At 33.7% G+C, this 25,790-nt stretch overlaps 2 protein-coding genes across 8 annotated transcripts in view; one reads left to right on the forward strand and one right to left on the reverse strand.

The window, feature by feature from the left end:
- The window catches only part of LOC126745150 (ras-related protein Rab-28-like), a 54,045-nt gene that overhangs the window by 22,005 nt on the left and 6,250 nt on the right, over window positions 1-25,790 (forward strand). For 2 of the 7 annotated variants that reach the window (XM_050452879.1, XM_050452872.1), the window contains exons 2-5: window positions 5,850-5,986; window positions 19,366-19,491; window positions 19,548-19,733; window positions 19,786-19,906. In XM_050452879.1, coding sequence (XP_050308836.1) covers window positions 19,417-19,491; window positions 19,548-19,733; window positions 19,786-19,906 — 382 coding nt within the window. In that variant the 5' untranslated portion in view covers window positions 5,850-5,986; window positions 19,366-19,416. Of the gene's footprint in view, window positions 1-5,849; window positions 5,987-8,006; window positions 8,097-18,894; window positions 18,971-19,365; window positions 19,492-19,547; window positions 19,734-19,785; window positions 19,907-25,790 lie in introns of those variants that run through there. The other 5 variants (XM_050452877.1, XM_050452874.1, XM_050452876.1 and 2 more) reach the window with 4 other exon arrangements.
- Window positions 8,058-19,235, reverse strand: LOC126745151 (neurophysin 1-like). The gene is made up of 3 exons (XM_050452880.1): window positions 19,107-19,235; window positions 8,258-8,465; window positions 8,058-8,202 (listed from the first exon to the last, which is right to left on the reverse strand). The coding sequence occupies exons 1-3, from the start codon at window positions 19,233-19,235 to the stop codon at window positions 8,114-8,116; spliced, it is 426 nt and encodes a 141-aa protein (XP_050308837.1). The 3' UTR covers window positions 8,058-8,113.

Here is a 25,790-nt window from a genome sequence, read left to right on the forward strand (position 1 = left end):
AAAACGTTTGCTGTTTGTGCTTTAAGCCTTTTCCATTCTCGCGATGTGCTAGTCCAACTTAGATAAAACTATGTATATTATTAATGTATCCCAATACTCGATTGGTTCACCTAATTGTTTTAAGCTTCTAAGATATTTGAACAGATTATCACTTAAGTTTCTAATTTCAAAGGCTGACTCTGTATCAACAGGTCGGCAGTTAGAAATTGCATGAATGTGATTCTGTAAAAGTAAATTTGTATTATTCAATCTTTCGCATAGGTTCTTCCATGCCACGTCATATTTAGTAGCACAAAACTAAATTGACTGAATTACTTGCGTTGCTGCACCCACAAGAGAGGCTCGCAAATAATGAAATTTTTGAATGTCGTTAATTCTGCTGTTTTCTTGAATCAATTATTGAAAAATGTCTCTAAACTCTAGCCAATTTTGAAATAAACCGTCAAATTTATGTAACTTAATCTCAGGAAGTTTCACCGCACCAGTCAACTTGTCCCGACGTGTCCCGAAGCACGACTAGCAATATCACTGTTTTCGTCGCTAGAATTATTTTCTGTTATTGTTTTAGCTATTGTTAAAATGTTATAATACCTGTTACTAAACTGTTCGCGTTCAATTCATTCTAAATTAGTATCCTCTAAAACGCATCCACTATCGGTTTGCGCGTCATCAAACTGACTAATTAATTGTTGAGCATCCGGTAAACGTTGCTACAGTGTGTGTATTTACTTAGTGAATTTTTCAAAAATAGTTAGTTTTGACTTAATAGAACCACGCTTCTTGCTTACGCCCTTAATTTTTCTTCTAGCTCTGTCATGTTATATGTTTATTGATGCAAATTAAATTTAATGAAAAAAATAATTGCTCCTTTATCCGACGAACAACCGACGACCACGAATTTATAAATATACCTGGACTGCTAATGCATATGGCCGCGATACCCAAAAATGACCACTGCATGGTGGCCGCCATTTTTATAGTGATTGTGTCTTTTTGATGTTGGTCACTCTGAAAAGTTTTAGTGTTGCCAACAAAATATATATTAAATAACGGTAATGAAGTTGACGACGCTGACGTTTGACGTGTGAGTATAGCGGATTGCCTAGTTTTTGGCGATTTGTAAACGACGCTTGGGTATATCGTCTGGAACAGGCGATGTATCTTTCTCCTTATTTAATACGTGAATAATTTATCACCATCTTTATTTAAAGGTATTTGGTTCAGTTTCTCAAAACCGAATTATTGTGAGTTGTCCGTCTGTGTTGTTTATAATAGAATAATATATTGAGTTGTTGACAGAATAGTATATTTTTACTACATAAACCCTTTATAATTACAAACCCTCATAAAAACATCTATATTTTGATTCTTATATATGGTTGTACCTATTAATGTGGAAACACTGCACATGGAAGGAAAGTAAAACTCGTAATAGTAAAAATAGAAAGAAAATAAGTGTTTTTAACTAAATTTGTTAAGTAAATACAAGCAAAGATTTAAATGAATATCATGATTTTCATGGTATTAGAATTTATGAGATTCAAGATTATCAGAATAATAAAACAAATATTTTAAAGTGCATGCATCTATTCCAAGTTGATTGAAACTTTGTCTCATTTTAGGTGAGGATTACTTTCTTTCATAAATTTTAACGAAATTCTTAAAGAAGTACCAGAAAAATCACAGATCTAACGCAACTATCTTAAATTCTTACCTATATGTAACTTTCTATTTCTGTAAACATAACCTCTCAAAAATTTTGTTTCCCTACAGTTGGCACAACTAAAATTTGTCAGAGTGACCAACATCGAAAGGACACAATCACGCAAAATGGCGGCCCCCTAGTAATGGTCATTTACTTTTCATTGAATTGACAGTCCAGGTATATTTGTAAGTTCGTGCCGACGACGGTCGTAACTTGACTCGGCCCGAGCCGCGAGGAAAAACGGATTTTAGGTTAGATTTGGGTTCTTACTCGCACAGTCACATTGTTTTCTGCTACAGATGAACTGCGTCCGCTCGTATGGACCATTATACGTGTGTAGTAGACTGTATTATTAAAATAACACTAATTTTAACTGTTTTTTTAAATGTTATATTAGGTTAATTTACAAATAATGAATAAACTGATTGCACGCTTGGCGTATCATGATGAGATCGAGATTGTCACACATCATTGACGTGTGGTCTTCGATCATAGTAGTGAGTAGAAGTAGCGTAAGCCACAACAAAAGTCAGTTCAAATGATGCCCTAATCAGAACCTCTAATAATCCATCCAGGACCATCATAAATGCTAACAGGAAGATATCCAGAAGAACGAGAAAATCCAGTACTGTCACGGCAGATTTTTTTAACAATTTTTTTAAATATTGCACACGATGTAATAGATAAAATTCCAGTTCACCAGAGGAATACTATAGTCAATGACATAAAAAAGCCTGCACATTTGTTAGCTTTTAGTTAGTTAGTTTCTGTTTAAAAATAAATACTTTTCCTCCTCTTTTAAAGAAACCATTGGTAACTCCTATATTTTAAAAAAGGGTGATTCAAACGCAGTGGCGGCTGCTCATTAGGTTTGCAGGTTTGCGCAACCCCCAAAAAAAAAAGACTAAAAAAAACGAAACATATTTTTATTTATATTATAGCATCTTTTGTAAATTGCAATCAAGTATTAATTTAAAACTTTACCAAAACACCCTTAAAAAAAGAATCATTTCCTATACTACATCGCGTCGCATCGAGATCGCTGACGGACGGTCGGCGGTGTGCACACAAACTGAAAACCACTCGATTATACATACATTGTATTACGGCGTATTGTAAGTTGCCTACGTCGGAGGAGGCGGCTATAATGTTTCTCATAAGGTGCGTGTGGTTGCAAGAATAGTGCAAACCTTGTTTATTTTACCGACAAATTTAATAAAATCCGATCATTGATTCAGTTTATGGCGCGGTACGTTGTTGTGTTTTTATGTGTTGAATTAATTTACTGTTTTGTAAACATAATTTATATAAATAAATTTTAATTTAAAGCTTTAGTGGTAAAAATGAATTCGGTGCAAAGTTTAATTGCAGAGCCGTTCTGTAGCCGATCATTAAATGATAAGGCTGAGATAAAAAGACTTGGCAGGCCTACTCCGCCTTTAAAAATAGAACAATCTGTGTCTAGCAAAAAAAGGACTTTTATGAGAACATTTAATCCTGACTTGTACAATAAACATACGTGGCTTTGTGGGTGTCCAATAAAAAATGCTTTGTTTTGTTTTCCTTGTTTATTGTTTGGAGGCGAAGTTTCTTGGACAAAAGTAGGTTTTACTGATCTTAATCACTCAGGAGACCGCATTAAAAAACATTCATTATCGGCAACACATATGAAGAATGTCGTACAATATTCACTTTTTGGAAGTGTCAATGTAGCAGTCCAATTAAGTGGTGCATATCGTCGAAATATTGACCTGCATAACGAACAGGTAAAACAAAATCGATATATTTTAAACATTATTATTAATTGTGTACGTTTTTGTGGAGCTTTCGAACTCGCGTTAAGAGGACATGATGAGTCTATGTCATCTTCTAATCCTGGGGTTTTCCGAGGCTTGATTGATTTTAGTGCTGAATTAGACGGTGCTCTAAAACAACATTTACAAAAAGCATCAGTATTTAAAGGTACATCGAAGACAATCCAAAATCAGATTTTGCAAACAATGTTTAATGTATGTCAAGAAGAGATTTGTAAGGAAATAAAACAAGCAGATTTTTTGTCCATAATAGCCGATGAAACTAGTGACGTATCAAATATATTTCAAATGGCAATTGTCTTTCGGTACATCGTAAACGGTAAGCCAGTTGAACGTTTTTGGGATTTTTTGGTGCCTTGTGATCATGACGCCAAAACTTTATCTTCGGTTATTCTGGCAGAGCTTGACAAACATGTTAAAGATAACAAAACCAAACTCATTGCACAAACATACGATGGTGCATCAGTTATGAGCGGGTCGTCTAACGGGGTGCAAGCAATAATTAAAAAATCTTATGAACATGCTGCGTACATGCATTGCTATGCACATCAACTTAATTTAATAATGTTAAATGCTGCTTCTGCAAACAAAAACGTTCGAATTTTCTTTGCCAATTTACAAGGAATTTGTGCATTTTTTTCCAATAGTCCTCAGAGATCGTTAGTACTGGACCAGATTGTGAAAAAACGCTTACCACGCTCAGCCCCGACCAGGTGGAATTTTAATTCTAGAGTTGTTTGTACTGTATTTGAATACAAAGATGGCATTTTAGAGACAATGAAACAAATTTTAAATGAAAGCAGAAATATTAGCACCACAAACCAGGCATCAGGGTATGTGAAAATTCTTCAAAGTAGAAATTTTGTTTTTTGGCTCAATCTATTTTATAAGATAATGCCTCACGTGGATATTTTATTTAGTAAATTTCAATCGAGGCAAATTGACGCTGCTCTTGCAAATACCTACATATTATCTTTTGAAAATAAATTAATGGAAATTAGAAATAATATCACGGACGCTATTGAGCCATCTCTATCGGAGCCATCCACGTCCAAACGACGGAGGCTGGATGACTCTACAGAATTTTGTCGAGAAGCAAAAGAAGTATGTGACATTATTATTTGTCAAGGAAAGGAGCGATTCAGTTTTACCGGACATTTAGTCGCCGCTAGTCTTTTTTTTTCGGAGCAGTATAACCAATATAGTATTAATTTTCCTGAAATAAAATTTAAAGAAACAATAAAGGGTTACCCATTTTTTATAGAACAAAAGCTCCGAACAGAACTAAGAGTTATTTATGAAACACAGGAATTTAGATCAATCTCGGGACTACTTGTGCTGTTTGACTATATTTCTCAGAATGGTGAGCTTAGTGAAACATTTAGTGAAACTATTAAGCTTTTAAAAATTTGAATTACCATTCCAATGGCTTCAGCTGAAGCAGAACGGTGTTTTTCTACTCTCAAAAGGATAAAAACATTTCTACGAAACACCATGAGCCAAGAAAGACTTTCTGCTTTGGCAATGCTTTCCAAAGAAAGGGATCTTATCGAAAGCATTCCTGATTTCAATCAAAGAGTAATTGATAAATTTGCCGAGTCTAAAGAACGTCGGATGGATTTTCTTTGTAAATAATTTATAATTACGACATACGCTTTTTATCTATTTTTAGGGTATTAGGTCATTAAAGTTTTTTTTCTTTCGTTTGTGTTTTTTTAATTTAATTATTGCACCATATCAAAAGTTCCAGTTTTTTTGCTTATTTTGGCCGTTTAAAAGTGGGTATGACACCGAAAAAAGCCTCCGCCAAGGCGCTAGCGATAATCTTTTTAGTCTTTCATTCGCGATCACCGACGGGCCCCTACAGTTGCAACCCCCAGATTTGTAAAGCACGAGCCGCCACTGTTCAAACGCCTGAAAACTATTGGGACAGTCTCATTATTGCCTGTCTTTTCAAAAATTTTGGAGAAATGCATGGCAATATAAATTATTGAGTATTTTAACCACAATACCTATTTAGCTTGCCAGTTTGGTTTCCGAAAAGGTAGAAATACTACTCTAGGTGTTATGGATCTGGTACAATTTATTTTTGATTCTTTCAACAACCTTATTCTGTGACCTTAGCAAGGTCTTTCACCCTGTTATAATATCCTATGCAAACCCAAAAAATACTTTTTCAGTAATACAAATCTTTTATTCGTGATATACCTGTCAAACAGAATACAGGCAGTTAGGGTTGGTGATGTGATATCGGTCGAAATTGTGATCACCATAAGGATGCTACACGGTTCAGTATTGGGACCCATACTTTTTCTATTATTATATTTTAGAACCCACAACAAAGTTCACACTTCACACTGATGACACAACCATTTCTTGAAAACTGCACAGGATACTATGGCGGTTTTATTGAGGTTACAGGAGAGGGCTGAGTACTGGTTCGCAGTCAATGGATTATATTTGAATGGTAAGAAAACCGACAAGGTTTTGGTTTTTGTAAGTTTTTCCTCAAAAAGAAAAGAAAGTTTTTGAGAGTTTAGCTTAATACTAGGCTGCTTTGGCATGTCCACATTGACTTAGTGGTGTGTGGACTGAAGAGAAGTTTATATTTGTTGCGAAACTGGGAAATTGTGTGTCTCTCAGCGTACTAAGAGCAGCATACTTTGGCCTGTTCTACTGTAGACTTTCATATGCTATTTTTGCATCGAGGCATTCTGCACAATCAAAAATATTATTACAGACAAGACTGTGTGAATGTAATTGTGAACTTGCGGATATCAATTATGCCAATTATATATTATATGTTTTAGAGAACCTGATGTATGTGAAAACGAGCATGAATGATTATGTGTTTCATAAGGATCTTCATCAGTATGATACCAGGCAAAGAAAATACCTGTTAACAAACTACCGTCGCGTCGTCTCAAAAGATGACAGGATGGTTAAAGTTTGTAGCTACCAAACAGTTATTTTAAACGATAAGTTGTAAATGTACTAACAAAAAATTCGCCATACATTTTAGATTTTTTATACCTAAATTTAAAGGAAGTTTTATTGTAAATAATTGTATTGTCTAAGTTTAAGTTTTCTTTGCATTTTATACCTGATTCGTGAAAACACAATTGTGTATAACAATTATTAAAGCTATTAACTATTAACTATTTTCCCTTTTTATTTTTTAATGTAATAATTTTCTAGGTATATCATTGTATATCAAGTCCCTGGAATTTAGGACACCATTTTTGATTTACTTAAACTTTAGTTTCGCATAATGACAGTATAATGACTATTTGTACAGGGTGTCCCAAATTCGAGGTTGACCATTGGAATCACGGAAACCGTAAGACTTACAGGGTCAGTTAAATAAAGGCAAAGTTGCGCAATTTGGAGCTTAATAAAATGACGTTTAAAAAATTTTAAAATTCCGAATACGTCCGGAGTTATCCGAAAAAAAATCAAAAATTGTCAAAATCGTGTTTACCTTGTACCGACTTTATAACATTCATAAAATTTCTAATAAATATCTGCTGGAACAAATTTTAAAAATGAAATCTACCTTAGTTCGATCCTGTTCTACGTTCTTCGATCGAAGGAGTCTCCCATTCTCGGCTGTAAATGATATCATCCTTATAAATACAACCCTGAAACGTACTATTTATTTTTATTTTTCACGGTTGCACACATTATGTATAACGTAATCATCAATTGGAGGTGATGTCATGAATCACAATAATTTTAGAACTATTATGGTTATAATAACAACTTTGTTGTATGTGTTTTTATCTACTTCAACAATCGGCGCTGTTTTGTCGAGTGACTGGTGTGTATCAGGGTCTAAAAATAAGTATTTTTTCATAAAATGAGCAGAGAGAATTTCGCTTTCTATAGCTTTTTTGCGATAGTAATACCGTAGATTCTTTTATCACCAATTACTTTCGTCCCTAGGTACCACAAAAATATTACGCCACTATAATGTATTATAATGTAATGCATTATACTGTATTTAACGACTTTTCTTTTTTTGTGACTTGTAGAACCTCATGTCTCATCTGCCTGTAGTTTTATTTAGATAAAGGTAACAGCATTTTATTGCCAAATAACCGAATAAACCATTTGTCAAATATTATGTCTGATTCGTGTGAATTACTCATCGCCTTTCTCCCCTCGGCTTGTGAATAAAATCTCTACTGGAGATAAAGGGACGGCTTGTAATACATTCTCTAACAAATTAGAAATATCTGCATAAGAGAAAAAGTTGCCTTAAAAAAAGAAATTTTTTGCCATGTCCAAGCTTATTTGTATTACCATAATAATTGCTAAAAAGGTAAAAATTTCTAACTAATTTTTCTAAAATAGAAAATAAAATATCAAATAAAAAAAAATTAGAAGGTAAATCACTCCTTGTTACACTTGTTACACTTATTCATTTCTTTTTTCGGCTCTGTTTGTATTGTTTAATCGCCTAGGAGCTTTTATTGGCGATTTCTAATTGACCATGGCATCATTATATTTTCCTTTTATTGTCAATGTGAAACAAGTGGGTTAATTGCATAGTGGTTTAATGGATCATCAATAAGGTAAATTATTTTCCATCTTAAAGTCCTAATAACTTAAATAACTCCATGGTAGATGAACTTCGTAAATTTTCTTGAATATCGCACTCCTTATCAGCATAACAAGAATCTAAAATTAACAAAAATGTAGTAATAAAATAACAAGAAGCATTCGTGTCTTATACCTTGGCTGCAACATACACCTTTGGCAGCACACCTGCCACTTCCTGCTCTACAATCGCTAAATCCTGAAATACAAGGTTGCAGTGTTTCGAACATTCCTTCAATTTGGCAGCGTCGCGTTTTCTTGGTGGCCATCAGGCAACCAAAAGGGCCGCAGCAGATAGCAGGTCCAAAACATTGGCCGGTATTTTGGGGACCACAGGGTGTACACTATAAAATATTAAAAAAATATATACATAAGATGTACCTTTTCAAGTTGGTATTAAAGCAAATATAATAATGCAACTATAAAACTGATGCTGCACTAATTTTCGACCGGATGTTTTGGCAAGAACATAAAATTATACTCATTAACAAAACTTTCAATTTAGCTTGATCTTATATCAAAGAGAAATTTGATATTTAATGTTTTTTGTTCCAGGTTTGCAAAAGAGTGTAAACTGCCCTAAAGTTGGCACCTACCCAATCGTTGGCACTAAAAAATATGTTTATAATTTATAAAGTTCTTGAAAGATATTTGTGTCTATGAATTAATACTTTATAATGCGGCAACCTTCCTTATTTCCTAGACGAGTGGTGGGCAAACTTTTTTAATGGGGGGCCACGAAGTATAAGGAATTCTAGAGGAGGGCCAAACTTATAAAAAAGGTGCTTTTTGTGTTAACGATTTGAACCAAAATATTATAAAAATATTATGAGATTTCCCGCAAATGTTACAAATTACCTTTTACCTTAAATGTTATTTATTTTAACTTTTATTCGAAGGCCATGCCATGGTAGACGCGTGAGACATATTAGTAGAGCCGCATAGGGCATTTCGCGTGCCAAACTGTGATGAAAGCAAACAACCTATATAGGTTAAATGGTATTAAGTTACTGATTACGAAAATCGATGTTTCCCTCCCCCACCCCCGCGTCAGTCACCCCCAACCCCTCTTTAAAGGGTAAAATTTTTAAATCGCTGTATCTCGAAAACTAATAATGCTAGCGGTCCACTTTTTTTACTGATAGAATCCCAAGTACTTGTAGAAAGAAAAAGGTCATTAGAAATATTTTAATATCTCAAAAACTAAAGGAGCTATATTCAAATTTGTATGTTTTTTTGTTGGAAATTTTAGTTTTTTTCAAATATTTTTTTAAAATTTCATCCTATAAAAAAAACTTCAACTATTTTATTATGCAAATTTCTTAAGCTTTTTAAAAAGATGCATATTATTTGGATTACGTTAACTCCTCCCCTAAAAAAAAAATTAAATCGATCATAAAACCAAAAAAAATATATTCACACACTAGATTTAGCAAAATACTTAGTATAATGTACCAACCTTTTTATAGAAATTTAGTTTATTTATTATTTAGGATAGTAAAAATATAATAATTAATACATATTTTCCCCTCCATCCACGTTTAAGTCACTTCCACTCCCCCCTAAGGGGTAAACTTTTTAAATCTCGGAAACTATTGTTGTTAGCGATTTAATTTTTTTGTGGTTGAATCAGAAACCGAGAAACCTAACTCCCCTTTAACCCAAACTAATACCACCTCCCCCCGACTCTTTTTTTTTAAATAAAAAAAACACATTTATTTATTACTTTAATAAGTACAGATTGGTATAATAAATTGCACATAAAAAAACTAAAAATTACTTTACAGATAAAAAAAAAATATTCATTATCAGAACTTTCATTTTCAAAAGAGTTGTGGTTCTCACAGAGTTCGTCCACACACATACAACTCTCCGTGCATTGAAGTTTATTTTGACCACACTTGCACTGTTTTGTGGTGCATCTATTTTTTTTGCAGGCACATGAGATTAAATTTAAAATTTCATTTGGCGCAACATTTGGTAGATCAGATAGAACTGGTAGAAACACATTCTTTTCTTTTCGCCAGCCATACTCGATTGGTTCTAATTCTACTTGAGTTTTTTTAAGGGCATTTATCCACATATATGCTTGTAATCGGGCTCTTCGTAAAGCTGTTAATAGTGAACTTTGGGTTGGAGGGAGCTGCTCACTTTCCAGCTGCTGTTTGGAAAATTCCCACCAGCGTAACTCCTCCAGTGTCGTTATATTGGCTTTTAGGTTGTACACCATGCAAATAAATTTTTCTAGCTGATTTGATATTTTCTCCACTTCTATTTCAGTATTGCCAAGATCGATTAAAGAAGCTAATATTTGATCATCTGCAGCTTGAAACGCTTTAAAAAACTTCAGTTTGCCTAAAGACAATGTAAACTAGCAGAAAAACATTGTTTTATTTTTATAAGTTTTAATCATTAATATTTTCTTATCTTTTTTTGCAAACCCTCCTGTGACATCGCAGCCTGATAGTAGCCGTATGAAACGCGAGTAAAGCCCGTTTCTGTAAGTACGTGAGCTGTTGGCCTATCTTGTTTTTATAAACATTTCTCTTTTTTGCTCCTGTTCCAGTCTGAAACTGCAGTTGGCAACCAAAGATTTCGCTGTACTTCAAGAGAAAAATAAATATATCGGTGTCTAAAAAATATAATAATAAATGTACAAATATTTTATTACATACATATTTCGTGTAGTAAATTCATACCCGGAGAGCACACAGTAATACATGTTTCTTCTTTTTTTTTCAGCATGATTGGCAGCATATGTAGCATGTAAAATGATTTTGGTATCAGCTTCTTCCTGGCTGGATGCAAGATCTTCAATATTTTCGCTTTTGGTCATGCAGCTTCTGTTCCAAGATGCAAAAAGTTTTTTGTTGTTGAACGAATCTGAGTCCAGGCATTTTTTTGACAAATACTCTGATAATTCGTTTTTTGTTTTATTGCTTGACAACAAATCTCTGATTTGAACATTTGATATATTAAGAGGGTCTCCAATAGTAAACTATTTGGTGGTGCTCTGTTCATACCTTTTATTTCTAGTCTTTTGTTTGAGAGAAGAATCATCGTATCTGTCAAAAACTAAATGTATTTCGTCATATTTTCCATATTTATTCCAAAGGACAGATATAAAATGGTTGGCCAAATTTAAATAGGTCCTCATGCTTTTAGGTTTTTGCAAAAGATGAAGTTCTGCCATGCCATCAATTATAACAATATTATAAATGTTGATGTTAAATACAAAACTACCTTAAAAATACCCTTATTTAGGCAACAAATTATTTATTTTGAAAATATGCAAGTTACCACGTTGACTTTCTGGAATAATTTCTTCAAATTAAAAATAGAGACCTGCTCGTATTCGCGAAATACGAGCTTTTTTCTTTGTTCATATTTGCAAAAAAAATTCAAGTTGGGGCTGGGAGTTGGGGGTTGGAGCGAGGGGTGGGGTTAAAAAAGGTTTTTAATTTGTTAGCCATTATATAATTAGGCAGGTATAATATATTGTTTGTGCCACCTTTATGTAACACCCCTTTTACCGACCAACAGCGCGAATTTATATTTTTAAAATTTTTAGGGAAGGAAGTGATTTTACCCTCACTTATATACATTTCTAAAGAGCTTATGAAATTTGCAAAAACTTTTATTTTAACCTTTTTTTCCGAGAAGGTCACTTGTTTTCAAAATATTTACAAAAGAAAAATGTGTAATAAATTATCATACACTATATTTTTATATATCTCATTTAGTTTTCGAGATATTGATTTAGTCAATATAACATTTGTTATGCCCCTCGCACTTGTGAAAATAACAGATAATTTTTTTTATTCTATCTCTATTGATATCCGAGATATTAACAATTAAAAAAATACATTTTAGGGGTTGGGGGATGAGAGACGCAGGGGTGGGGGAGGGCAACATTATTTTCTGTAATCAGTAACTTAATACTAACTAACCTCTATATGTTGTTTGCTTTCATCACCGTTTGGCACGCAGACGACTTTTTTTCGCCCTATGCGGCTCTACTATATAAAGCAACTTTTAGCAATGCGAAAATGTGTTCAACAGTCAATAGGCTTCTGATTGATTTTTTCGGCAAATTCGTAGTCTAAAAAGTATGTTGCACAAGATGACCCAAACATTGTCAACATTTTCTAGGCGTGAGCAATCATCCTTTGAAATTTAGCGCTCGGTTTTTCGGATACATTTTGCGGGTCTACATGAAACGGCATCAAGAAAATATCTAGCGTTGATTGAATGTTCTTAAAATCTTGAAACCTAGTTTCAATTTTTTTGCGAAATTTCGTGTGTGAAGAAAAATGCCTAACTGAATTCCTTTAATTTGTCCTCACTCACAGGTTAGATGTATTTTAAAGGCGGAAAGTGAGTTCAATCATTCTTCGCCACACTACTCGTGTAAATTGGTTCTTTCCTTGTGTTGTAAAGAAGGTAAGAATCATCTGCGTCGACTCCAATTAGAAAATCGTCATAAACGCTTCTAATGAAGACTAATAAATGTGCAGTGTCACTTCTATTCGTACTTTCATCTGTCGTCACGAAAAAATATTTTAAGTTTTTTATACGCTGCTTAAATTGAGTCGACAAATTAGATGCAATGGCATCAATTCACGTTGTTACTGTTTTTTGCGACAAGTTGACAGACTCAAACTCTTTTTTCTGGACATAAAACTTTGCTCATACTCAAAATACAATCTTTTACAATTTTTACTTCTGAGGATGGTTTGTTACATTTAGCTATTTTCTAAGCCATAACATATCCAGCCAGTGAGAAGCCTTTTGAGCCCTGTTTTGCTTTATAAACATAATCCGTTATCTGCTCAACGCAGAATAATGTTTTTCATGAGATTTCTGCATATATCTTTTTTTCTGCGTCATTCATCAAAGCACATTGGAATCGGCTTTTCTTTTTTATACTTCATTATCGTAATAGGGGTGCTTATTTTTTTTTAAATTATGAATGTAAAGAGTTATGCGAACAAATAAGAACAAGAGATAAAATTAACATAAAAGCTGGCGTCTGAGTTTCACTTTTCACCTTTCACCACACTTTCCGCCCCTTATTACGCAACGCATGAACTACACAACTATAATATATAAGTTTAGTTATAGTTTCACTTCTCCTATAGGCTATACATTTATTATTCTATTAAGCAGAATTTACTTTAAACTTTTCGACCCTCGGCGGGGCGGATTAAATACTTTTGCGGGCCGTACTTTAAATAATATTATCTGGCTTAATATGCAGATTTATGTGCTTTAAGGTCTAAGTAATGGTTTTAAAATATATTTTTAATTTAGTTTGAACCATATGATTGTATAAAAAGACAGTGTAAACTATTGGGTAGTAGAAATACGTGTTTTCCATTTATTCGTACCCTTTAAAAGTTTGTGTTTTTTTAAATATTTGTCACTTTTACTTTTATTGTAAATAAAAAATGTCATATACAAATTAAGTTAGTACAGGAGAGCACAGGAGAAAGGTGGCTGATCTCTGTTTATTCTACCGTTATTATCACGGTAAGTGCTCCTCTGAGCTGGCAGGCCTGATTCCACCCAGGGCTGTTCCGGCAAGAAGGACGCGTCTAGCAGTTGCGGCTCATCAACATCGAGTCCACCTGCCTACCCCAAGGACGTCGCTGTATCGGGACTCATTCATCTGGAGAACATCTTCTTTGTGGAACGGGCTTCCACCTCACATATTTCCCGACGCATACAACCTACAGCGATTCAAGATAAATGCCCACAAATATCTTCGTGCAAGCACCACTCCAAGAGTGACATAGGACTTTCTGTCTATGTGCTTGTGTTTACCATAAAAAAAAAAAAGTTCAGTTAGTACTGACTGTTTTTTTTAATTCTTCAAAAATGTTTATTTAGTAAAAAAATTTTAAAATCTTTAAAATATTGAGCTGCCAATTATAGGAACCACGAAATTACAAACTTGCGTATTATTGGCACTCTCCTTTTATTGTTCTTTTTTTTGCAGAAAATTAAATTTAAATTAAAGAAAATTAAGTTTGTAATAAATAAGATATTTCTAATAAATAAGAAGTTTCTAATAATAAGATTTTTATTGACAAATGCAATCCTATAGTATCAGTATGGGGGATACATTTAAGAAAATTTTTATAGGACCATTATTTCACAGCGTTATCTGATGAAGAAACGAAAAATGTTAACTGAATTGTTAAAAGCCAAACAAATAGTGTTCCAAAAAGCAAAATTGACATTCAGATTTCGGTGCAGAAATTTTTAAACCAAATTAACTAAAAAACTATGTTTAAAGACAATTTTCCGGAATATAAGTTGTATTCTTCTTCTTAATCATATCTTCATTCCTGAAGAGTTGTAACGTCATGTCTATGAACACTGATGGATCGATTGTCTCCACTGTTGTCGGTCTTCTGCTACTCTTATATTTGTCTGCAAGGCTTGCCCTGTAATTTCTTTAATTTGGTCTATCCACCGTGATGGGGATCTTCCTCTTAATCTTTTACCTTTTACTTTGCCCTGCACGATAAGTTTTTCTAGATTGTCTTGGTCTCTCCTGGTGATGTGTCCGAAGTAACCCAGAATGCGGCGTCGGCAGCTGGAAGACAATCGATCGGTGATTCCTAATTCGTTTAATATCGACACATTGCTCCGGTGTGCAGTCCAGGGTATGCGAAGCATCCTCCGCCAGCACCACATTTCAAAAGCATCTATTCGGTGCCTGTCGCTCGACTTTATTGTCCAGGATTCGGAACCATACGAAAATATCGAAAACACTAGGGTGTTTACCAGGGCTCTTTTCGTGTTTCTGGTTATGGGTCTGTCTTTCCATATCTTGGATAAGTTTGACATTGCTGTCCTCGCTAATGCTATCCGCCTTCTTATTTCTGTTTCACACCCTCCCTTACTGTTTATTAGGGACCCTAAGTAGATGAATTCATCTACTACTTCAATTCTATTTTGCAGATTTCTTAACTATATGGTGTTACTCCTGTCAATGACCATTAACTTGGTCTTGTCTAGATTTATTTCGAGGCCTAGAGCTCGGCTTTCATTAGCGACCTGATCAATAAGTGTAACCATCTCATCTTCATCTCTTGTTATTAGGGTAGTGTCGTCCGCGTATCTGAGATTACATATCTTTCTACCATTGATTGACACACCTCCTTCAAAATTTTCCAGGGCTCGTCTCATTATGAATTCACCGTAGGCATTGAAGAGTCTCGGTGATAGGATACATCCTTGACGGACGCCTCTATGTACTTTGAAAATGTTTGATGTTTTATTGTCGAGACTAACTATGGCATTGTTATTTTCATATAGGTTGGTTATTAGAGATATGAAATGCGGAGGGACCATTTCTTTCAATACGTTCCAGAGACTACTCCATCGAACACAGTCGAAAGCCTTTTTGTAATCTATAAAGCTCAAGAGCATGGGGGTATTGAACTCCCGGGCTTTCTCGATTAATTGGCGGATGTTGAATATTTGGTCCCTAGTCCCTCTTCCCTTAACGAAGCCTGCTTGTTCTGGAGGGATTTGACTCTCTACGTAGTTTTGCAATCGTCTATCTATTATTTTAAGCAGGATTTTGCTGGCATGTGTGATTAGAGATATCGTTCGATAATTTTCGCATTTTTTGGTGGATCCCTTTTTGTGAATAGGTACAAATGCAGACGTTCTCCAGTCTTTAGGCCATTGACCACTTTGCCAGATCTTATTACATATATCATGTAGGATTTTGGTTCCCGGGTCTCCTAGTACTTTTATGAGCTCAGCACGAACTCCGTCTGTTCCTGGGGATTTGTTTAGCTTTAGGTTTTATATAGCTTCTTTAATTTCAGACATAAGAATATTGGGCTCCATTTCAAATTGTGTGTTTTCTTTCTATTGTTCGATCGCTATTTTGGTTTCTTCGGTGCATAATTCCTCACAATATTGTCTCCATCGTTCTATCACTTTTTCATCTTCCCATACTATCTTTCCGTCCTTGTCTTCAATTGTGAAAGTCTTTGGTTTGAATTTGCGTATTATTTCCCTTACTTTTTGACACAAGTCTCTGGTGTCATGGGTGAGTTGATGTTCCTCTATATCCCTGCATATTTTTTTAATGTAGTTGTTTGTATCCTGTCTGCATTGTCTCTGTATCTTTTTTTTTAACCTCTTGTACAGGTCGCAGTCTTCTCTCGTTAGGGTGCCCTTCCTTTTCATTTCTTTTCGTTTGTTGATTGTTTCTATGGTCGCTTGTGTGATCCAGGGTTTGTTTGGCCGATTTATGGGGTTATGTGTTAGTTGAAGGTGATCTGCTGTCGTCTTAATAACATTTCTCAATGCTTCCCATTCTTGGTCTGGGTCTTGTTTATTCATTATGTCTTTCATTATAAATTGTATAAGTGTTCTCTATATACCGGGTGGTGCGTCGCCGAGCGGACCATAGGAAATCCCATGTAAATTTTAAGGGGGTCAGTTATTGGCTTCCCTGTACATTTTACAGAAAAAATGTAAGATAACTTTTTGAAGAGATCAATCTAGCAAACCCTCGTGCAAAGTTTCAAAAAATTTTAATGAGCGAATCTTGAATTATTTAATTAAATATAATTGCAAGATTACCAAATTTTCGGTTCAGGTAAAACCAGACACCAGGCACCAGCAAACAATTTGTTATAAGGCTTTGTCAAATCTGACGTACAGCCGAATATAAGAAATGTTTTTTTTCGTTTTATCAATCTGACAACCATACATTCAAAGTAAGACACGTTAGCATTACTTAATTAATTAATTTTATTGTTTCCCGCATAATGCCACTTAATTATGGCTATTTTTTCGTTGATTGAATAAATCATACTTGTTTTCAATTTTCATTTCCTTCAAATTCCTCACGTCAGTAACAATATTCATTTTACTGGTGCCCGTTTGGTTTTACCTGAACTGAAAATTTGCTAATTTTGCAATTACATTTAATTGAATAATTCAAGATTCGCTTATTAAAATTTTCGGAAACTTTGCACCAGGGTTTGCCAGATTGGTCTCTTCAAAAAGTTATGTTACATTTTTTTTATAAAATGTACAGGGAAGCCAATAATTGACCCCCTTAAAATTTACATGGGTTTTCCTATGTTCCGTTCGGCGACGCACCACCCGGTATATGGGCCCGCAATTTTGGCAAAAAGAAAATCAGAAGCAGTAACAGCAGCATCAGCAACTGTTACTGCTTCTGAACTCAATTACTGAATTTATTAAATTATCTGTAAATATTTAATTAATTTTCTTATTATTAGGATTTGTTACCTGTTGGAGAATAAGATTTTAAATTTGAAGAATATTTAACAAACTCATTTAATATTAAGTAAAAAAACAAATCAATAAGAACGTTAAATAGTGAAGATCCTGATCTATTACTTTAAAAAAAATTATGATATTTTGATCCATCTTTTAATACGAAAACAACCAAATAATTTGTTTCCAATAATTTAACCTAAATTTATCGATCATAAGTACTGCTTATCTCCTTCTTAGAAAATTGGTTTTTGAGATTCCCGAATCACAATAAAAAATTCGTCAAGAGAAATCATATTCTTTACATGCTGCAATTGTCACTAATATTGCAACTCATTATTTGCTCCATTAATAGTGCATCACCGTTTTCTTTATTTTGGCCATAAACTTAAAATATACTCTGTAGAACGTTCACCTTGGTCTAAATGTTTAGCAAGACACCAAGGACCAGCACTACTTTTCTTTGAAAAGCTTACAGACCAATAGTACAGATCTAGGTAAAAAGTTCTTAAAAATACTGTGCTTATTAATTGATATTTTAGCTTAAACTCTTAAAAAAAATAAATAAACTTAAGTTTAATAAAACCACTTTAGCATTTCTAGCTTAAACATTTGATTTGGGTGTTAGATTATATGCCTTTTTTGTGCTTTAAGTGATTTAATGACATTTATTGTTTTTTTTTTGTAATATTGTGATATCTGTTATCGGAAAATGGAGTATATTTATAAGTTGAATCGTGTCATTGTTAAATCATCCAAAAGTAAGTGAATCCAAAATAAGTGCTTCGCCACGAAATTGCCAATGTTAGGTCATTTTTCTGCCAAGCTCTATCCCATATTTTATGGAAATATAAAATATAGCTCTCTTTCTGTTTCTCTCTAGAATTTCAACCCAGGGTAAGTCATTGCTGACTTTACAATCTGCCTGCATTTTTACAGACGTTGATCTTGTCTCTTAACATGGCCCATCTCAAGCTTTTATATAGTTCGTTATATAGTTCTTCCAATTTTATATTAGTTCTTATTCTGTATTGCTGTGTGTTGTTCTTAACTGGGCCATTTAACTTCCTAAGAATTCTTAGACATATATTTTGTTTTATCTGCATTTACTCGAAGTCTAAATTGTTTTGCAGCCTTTTCCAGTTTCATGATCTCTCCCTGTACAAACTAGGACCCTGGTTTTCAAAGAGTATTGTTTATGTCTCTGCTTTTGACACAATGCTTTCCAAAGTTATGTTAAAAAAAATGGGGATAACGCATCTCTTTATTTTAGACCACTGTTGATTTTAAAGAAGATTCACAGGCTTACTTCAACTCTTACTGCACTTCTAGTTCCTTTTGCACAAGCAAGTTTAGTTAATCTTATAATTAAACTATTTTTATGCCCAGTTCTGTCACGGTATTCCACAATTTCACTCTTAGCATATGCTTGCTTAAAATCTTTTAATACCTGATTCAATGTTCCGTTTTATTTCCAATACTTCAGCATCCTAATAGTGAATATTTCATCCACGGTCGATCGACTTTTCTAAAACCACAGAGCTAATATTATGATTTGTATGGTATGGTTGGTAATTTAATTTTGATTTAATTTGATAATTTATATTTTAATGAGTATCCATGCATTGTCTGATATCCCGTACCTAAAGATTTTCTGTTTACATGTTCATTTTAAAATTGTTTTTCGACTTTGGTTATCTTACCTTCTTGACTCTAGCCTCTACAAGCTCATATCTTTCATTTCTTTTACCTCCTCTAGGGCAATTAGTAATGAGACAACCCGACACAAAAATATTACAAGCAACTACCCACAATAAAAGAGTTTTCAACATTTTTACAACTTCAGAGAAAATAGACTAAACTAAATCCAGAACCTCCTAGCTTCTTTATATTATACGTCGTTTCATATAATATTACAATAAAAATACGGTTTGAATATAAAATCCCTTACATGATTTTTAGATTTTCAATGACAAAAGGCTTTTCATATGAATAATAGTAGCTGTGACTAAAATGTCTGATTCCGAAGAGGAAGCTAACGAGAAACAGTTGAAAGTCGTATTGATGGGAGAGCAAATGGTTGGAAAGGTCAAAATGGTTAGATCTTATAAAGACGACATATTTTAACTTTACTTTTATTTTAGACTAACCTAATAAAAAAATTCTGTTTTGAAGAATTTTCTAGAATTTACGTGCCCACAATAGGAGCCGACTTTTATGTCAAAAGACTATCGTTTTTGGGAAATAAAGAGGTTACAGTTAGACTCACTGATGTAAGTGGATTAGAACTCAACGGGCACATGATGGCAACTTATTTGTTTCAAGTTAACGTGAGGATATTTAAATATTTTATGTGTTCTAGTTTGTAGTAGTATTCTTTAGATTATAATCTTGGTATATGATATAACCAGCCATCCCAGTTTTGATTCTTTGGAAAATTGGCTGAGCAAAATTAAAAGTATTTCGCCAGAAGAAATGGTTATAACCACTTTTGGAAATAAATGTAAGTATTTTATCAGGGTTTTCTATTTATGTTTAACTAATCAATCCCTCTAAAATGGTCATTACCTAGATGTATGGAAATGATCATATTTGGGGTCTATTTTAAGTGAGTGATTAAAAAAAAACAATTATCATCTAATTAGTAAAGCTTGTATTTTCGCCGCCAAACTTTTTTAACTTCTAATAGTTAACCCTATACTGCATGATTTTTTATTTTAAGTTGAAAAAAATTTATGTGATAGTTTATGCCGTAAGATTAAGTAGAAAAATATTTTAAAAAAATTAATAATGTTTTGTTTTTGAAAAAAAAAAATTCATTTTTGACATGTGCCAGATTTGGCACAAATTTTCCCATAGGAAAAGAAAATAAAAAAATTACCAGAAAACGTATTTATTTAAAAACATTATAAATACATCAAAAAATATTTAAACTAAATATAAACCTTGAGAATATTTAATTATTCCATGTGAAAACGGCGAAAACAATTTCGATCTTTATTTAAACACAACCTGATATTACACTTTTCACATAATGTAGTTTGGGTTTTACCCTTACTCTCAGGAAATTTGCATCTCTGACGATCTTCATACCACTCAGGAAGATGGCCCACATTATCGCGACGAATTTGTTGGGCTGGTATTTGCGCAAAAAGATAGTTCCATTTTTTAAATTCTAGTTGTTGATGTGCGCAACTAGGTCTGCCCCGCTTTCCTGATATTACATTAGATCTTGTTAAAATTTCCGCCAATCCAAGTTTGAACTCCCAAGCCAAGAACATTCGTCAGAATTCGTACTTATGACCGATCTTCTCCATAATATCCAACAGTTACAAAATAACATGTCGAGGAAATGAAAAAAAATTCTTAGGTAAAATTTTTTTGATCTTATTAGTATCCTATAATAGCCTAGCATGAAATCCAAAAGATCCACATCGCCCATATAATTATTGTATACTTCTATACACTTTGGACGAGGGATCATAATGTGCTTTTTTTCCTTTCTGCAAAATCTCTGCATTTTAGAAATAGGTTGACTGTAGTAAATATTTTATTATCGAGCCACTTTTTCAACAACCGTGCCCCTTCCTTTTTTTTAATTGCATATTCCTTAGTAAAATCAAAATCTGAAATTCGATTTTTGCGAACAGTACCTAGAGGCAAAATGCCCTCTTTGCTGAGATATAGAAGTAGTGGAAGGCTCGTAAACCAATTATCAAAAAAAACTGTAATTTTGATTCGTAGGAACTGACTTACTACTTGCTCTAAGATCTGGTTGATGAGCGTGCAACTTAGTTGGTCCAGAAAAAAAATCAAAATTATAGCTGAAGCCTGATACTCCACTTAGTACAAATACTTTGTAACCCCATTTATGGGGTTTTTTCGGGTTATATTGCTTAAGGGTTGATCGAGCATTTGTAGGAATAATTTGTTCGTCAGCTGCAAGATGTTCTTCTTTTGGAACAAGTAAGTATCTTTCTCGCATTTTTTCTAAAAAGGGAAATTTGAAAAGCTTATCATAGTCAGGTTCATCATGATTGTGTTGCTGCTTTGTATTATCATTGAAGTGAATAAAACGCTTTATTTCTTCAAATCTATTGCATGTCATAGCTTCGGTTATTGCAATAATACCCAAGGTACTGCTCCAATAAGTTCTAGTAGATGGCAGGTGTGCTACAAACATGTATAGTATATGCAAACTCCAATAAAAATATTTATTTCTTCCTTGCTTATATTTGCTGGTTTTTCAGGCCTACATTGGATAACATATATATTAGTCTGTTCCGCTATATACACCAATATTTCATCAGTAAAAAAAAACTTGAAAAAATCATATTATCATCAAAATTCAAAATGTCGATTCCTGAAATTTCAGTTCCTTTGAATAATTTGTCTTCCTCAGCTACCTTCATATGTTTTTTTCCCATTCAAGAACCACCTTGTTTGTTTTCTTTGTCTTGTATTCTGCAGCTAGGGTTGAAAGGGGAACATCATCTTCATTATCAGGCTAATCGGTTTTACAAATTATGTCATCCTCAACTCTTCTCTCAATCTGTTTATCTTCGCTGGACTCTTCCAATAAAATTTTAAAAAATATTGTTCTGTTTTGGCAAAGGTTACCGTCTGACAAATTTTTATCTTCACTACCACTTTGATTTAGAATATCAACAGTTTTACTACCGTAAAACCGTTTTGGATTCATCTGAAAAAATAAATGATTTTTCCTTTACTGCAAGTTGCGTCAAATATGGCACAAGTAAATAAATGACAAAAAATTGAAAACTATATGCATCGAAGGGCGTAATTATACCCAGATCACATAAATAAATACTTTCCAAAACATAGATCATCTTACAAACAAAAAAAAAAGATTTTTATGTGGTTTATGATCACTTCAACATTGTAAATAAACGTTGTAACATGTGGATGCCGGCGGCTAAACAAGATTTGACCTAATTCACAAAATAAGGGCTAGGCGGCGGCAATATTAATTGAAAATAAAGAAGCGAAGGTGCCAAATATGTGACAAATTGCGGTCGCGGCATAAAACCACAATGCCTGTTTAAAAATTAGGCTTAAAAAACATGTTCTAAATTTGGCACAGTATGCGGTAAGGGGTTAATCTGATTTATAGAGATTTTATGAAGCTGTTTGACGAAGAATATTGTGTATGTGAAATAAAATCAAAATTCGGCGTAAGTGCAGAGAAAAACAAACCACCAACGGAGGTTTGTTTTTCTCTGGTAAGTGGTTCTATATTAACATTGGTTTTCTCCTATTTAAATGATTGCATGTTTAATGTTTACATAAATGGAATTTATGTAAGAAACTGAAGAACTGGACTTCTTCAAGGATCTCATCTTTAACCTTAATTTTTTGCCATATACATGGTGTTTCATAATTAGGGGACAAACTTGAAGGGGTTGTAGAGAGCCTCCTCCATATTCGAAAATGATTATGTTTTGAAATACAAGGTGATAAAATTAGAAAGTATCTTATAAGAAAAATAAATAACAAAACATCTTATTTTTAACATTAAAAAGGGCAAAAATGCACTTTTTGGTACCGAATTTCACATTAAATACAAGTATTTATTTCCTTACAATAAATACCGTAAATAGTATCAAACATATGAATTTACAAACTAACATTTTAGCGAGGAATAAATTTCCAACAATGGATTTAAATTGTTTATTCGGAAACAGTACGTCAGAGAAAACAAAGCCAAAAGACAAAATTTACTCTAAATTAAATGAAAAGTTGAGAAATATTTTTTATTTGAAAACAACAGGGCTGTACCATTTTTTTAAAGAGTTCTCTAGGTTCTACCTTGCACGGACGCTACTCAAGTAATAAATGAAATGCATTAAAAAATAGTACTAAATGCTTAGAAACTACTAACATACTACTAATTTTCAAAAAAATATCTAGAGGGATATCAAATATATCGTGATAATTAAGATTTCTTAAAATTTTGGCACCCTGTATCTCAAAATCTAATGATTTTTGGATTTTTGGGTTTATTGCGCAAACTTGCTTATTTTGAGTCTCTCTGCAACCCCTCCAAGTCCCTGTATATCAATGATATTTCTCAATGTTTTGATCATTGAAAATTTGCTTTTTATGCAGATGCTCTGAAAATCTTAAGACCGGTTGAAGCCATTAACGGTTGCTTACTAATACAAGAAAACTCAATAAACTTCGAATAAATGTAGATAAATGCTATAACCTATAAGCAAAGAAACAAAATTAATTATAATTTCATCAAGTCAATTTTAAAAAAGAGTGTAAGTGATAGACTTTGGTATAATCTTTGATTGATGTATTTTTATTTGATAACCATATTAATTACTCATGGTTTCAAAATGTTTCTAAGTACTAGAATTTAATAACAGACAATTTAGGTGTTTGTTACTAAATGTTAAATCATATTTTTCTCTATTATGCATTTTGTCTACAGGATGTTTCAGATCTATGGGATCAAACTTCTGGGGTTTGTTCAGTGCAACAGAAGAATCCATTTGAGTATAGGAACCCATGTCCGGAAATGCATCACTACGCCACTACGGCTCTAAGACACGTTAAAATTTATAAAAAACATTAATTACCTAAATAGGATCTGCTGCATTTATTTTTACCTTTTGTACATGATACCATAACAACAATTGTTTAAAATCAATGCTTCTCGAAGTCAATTCTCAATGTCGTGTTTAAAAATTTTATAGCTTACAATTTTTAAACATTTATTGCTAATGGAAACTTTACCAATCAAGAATTGGCGGATATGCATTTGGCATACGGAGCAACAAACTGCAATGATGAATGCACGAGCAGCATCGCGGTTGTATCATGAACGTTATCCCGAACGATAGCATCCTGGATACAAAAAGTTTATTGCGGTTCATCGGCGGCTCGCTGAGACAGACATGTTTAAGACCAAGATGCATGATACTGGTGTTGCTCGAACCGTAAGAACGGTCGAATTTGACGAAGAGGTGCTTCAGCGAGTTGCCGATGAACCATCAAATAGCACACGTGACGTCGCTAAGAATATGAATACGAGTAACGCTTCTGTCTGGCGGGTACTACACGAGCAACAACTCCATCCTTACCACTTCTAGAAAGTTCAAGGTATGACTGCAGCCGATTATCATCCTAGAGTTCAATTTTGTCGATGGCTTCTGGATCACATCATTGCACAACCAAATTTTTTACGATATGTTTTGTGGACCAATGAAACCTCTTTCACAAGAGACGGTATTTTTAATAGTAGGAATAGCCATGTTTGGCGCGAAGAAAATCCTTATCCAATTTTTCCAAGAAAACATCAGAATCGTTGGTCTGTTAACGTATGGGCAGGCATTGTTGATGATTATTTAATTGGGCCATACCTTCTACCGGAACGGTTAACAGGACCTATTTATCTGCGTTTCTTGGAGGAAGTTCTCCCAGAACTCCTTGAAAATGTTCCACAAACGTTAGACAGCAAATGTGGTTTCAGCATGATGGAGCGCCGGCTCACTTTGCTGTACAAGTACGCGAGTATTTGGCTCAGCGGTTTGGGCACCGTTGGATTGCCAGAGCTGGAGCAGTTTCTTGGCCTTCTAGGTCACCCGATTTAACGTCGCTCGATTTTTTCTTGTGGGGACATGTAAAGTCTTTAGTCTACGCTGTTTGAATAACAGCAGCATTTGAAATCGTTCAAAACGAGGATCAAATTTTTAGTGTAGTCCGTCGAAATCATGTGCGGCATTTAAATCGGTGTATTGAGGTTGGAGGAAGACATTTTGAACAATTGTTGTGATGGTATTATATACAAAAGGTAAAAATAAATGCATCAGATCCTATTTAGGTAATTAATATTTTTTCTAAATTTAAACGCGTCTTAGGGCCGTAGTGGCGTAGTGACACATTTCCGGACATGGATTCCTATACTCAAATGGATTCTACTATTGCACAGAACAACTCCTAGAAGTTTGATCCCATAGTTCTGAAACACCCTGTATAGTAAATACAATTTTGCCTCAATTAAATGGAGTCTGGTTTATTTCACTTATCAATATAGAAATCAAATTTTTTTTTTATTTTATCTTACACGAAAACTTTGAATATAATTACTTACGAAAACAGGAGGAAACTAGGGAATACTACATATTTACATAAAATATTAAATATTACAGTTAATGCCCCTGAGTTAGTGCAACGTATATTGTTTAATATTTTACTTGGGTGTGGTAATTACTAATAGTACCAAAAAGCCTTCTTACATATTGATGCAGCATTTGACAACACGTCATATGACTCAATCAACCATGCCATAGGTACACGAGATATAAATCCTATGATAGAGGTGGTTGGGTCAACCAAATGCTAAACCTTAAAACATT

This window comes from Anthonomus grandis, chromosome 15 (assembly GCF_022605725.1).
Source record: "Anthonomus grandis grandis chromosome 15, icAntGran1.3, whole genome shotgun sequence".
Lineage (NCBI taxonomy): Eukaryota > Metazoa > Arthropoda > Insecta > Coleoptera > Curculionidae > Anthonomus > Anthonomus grandis.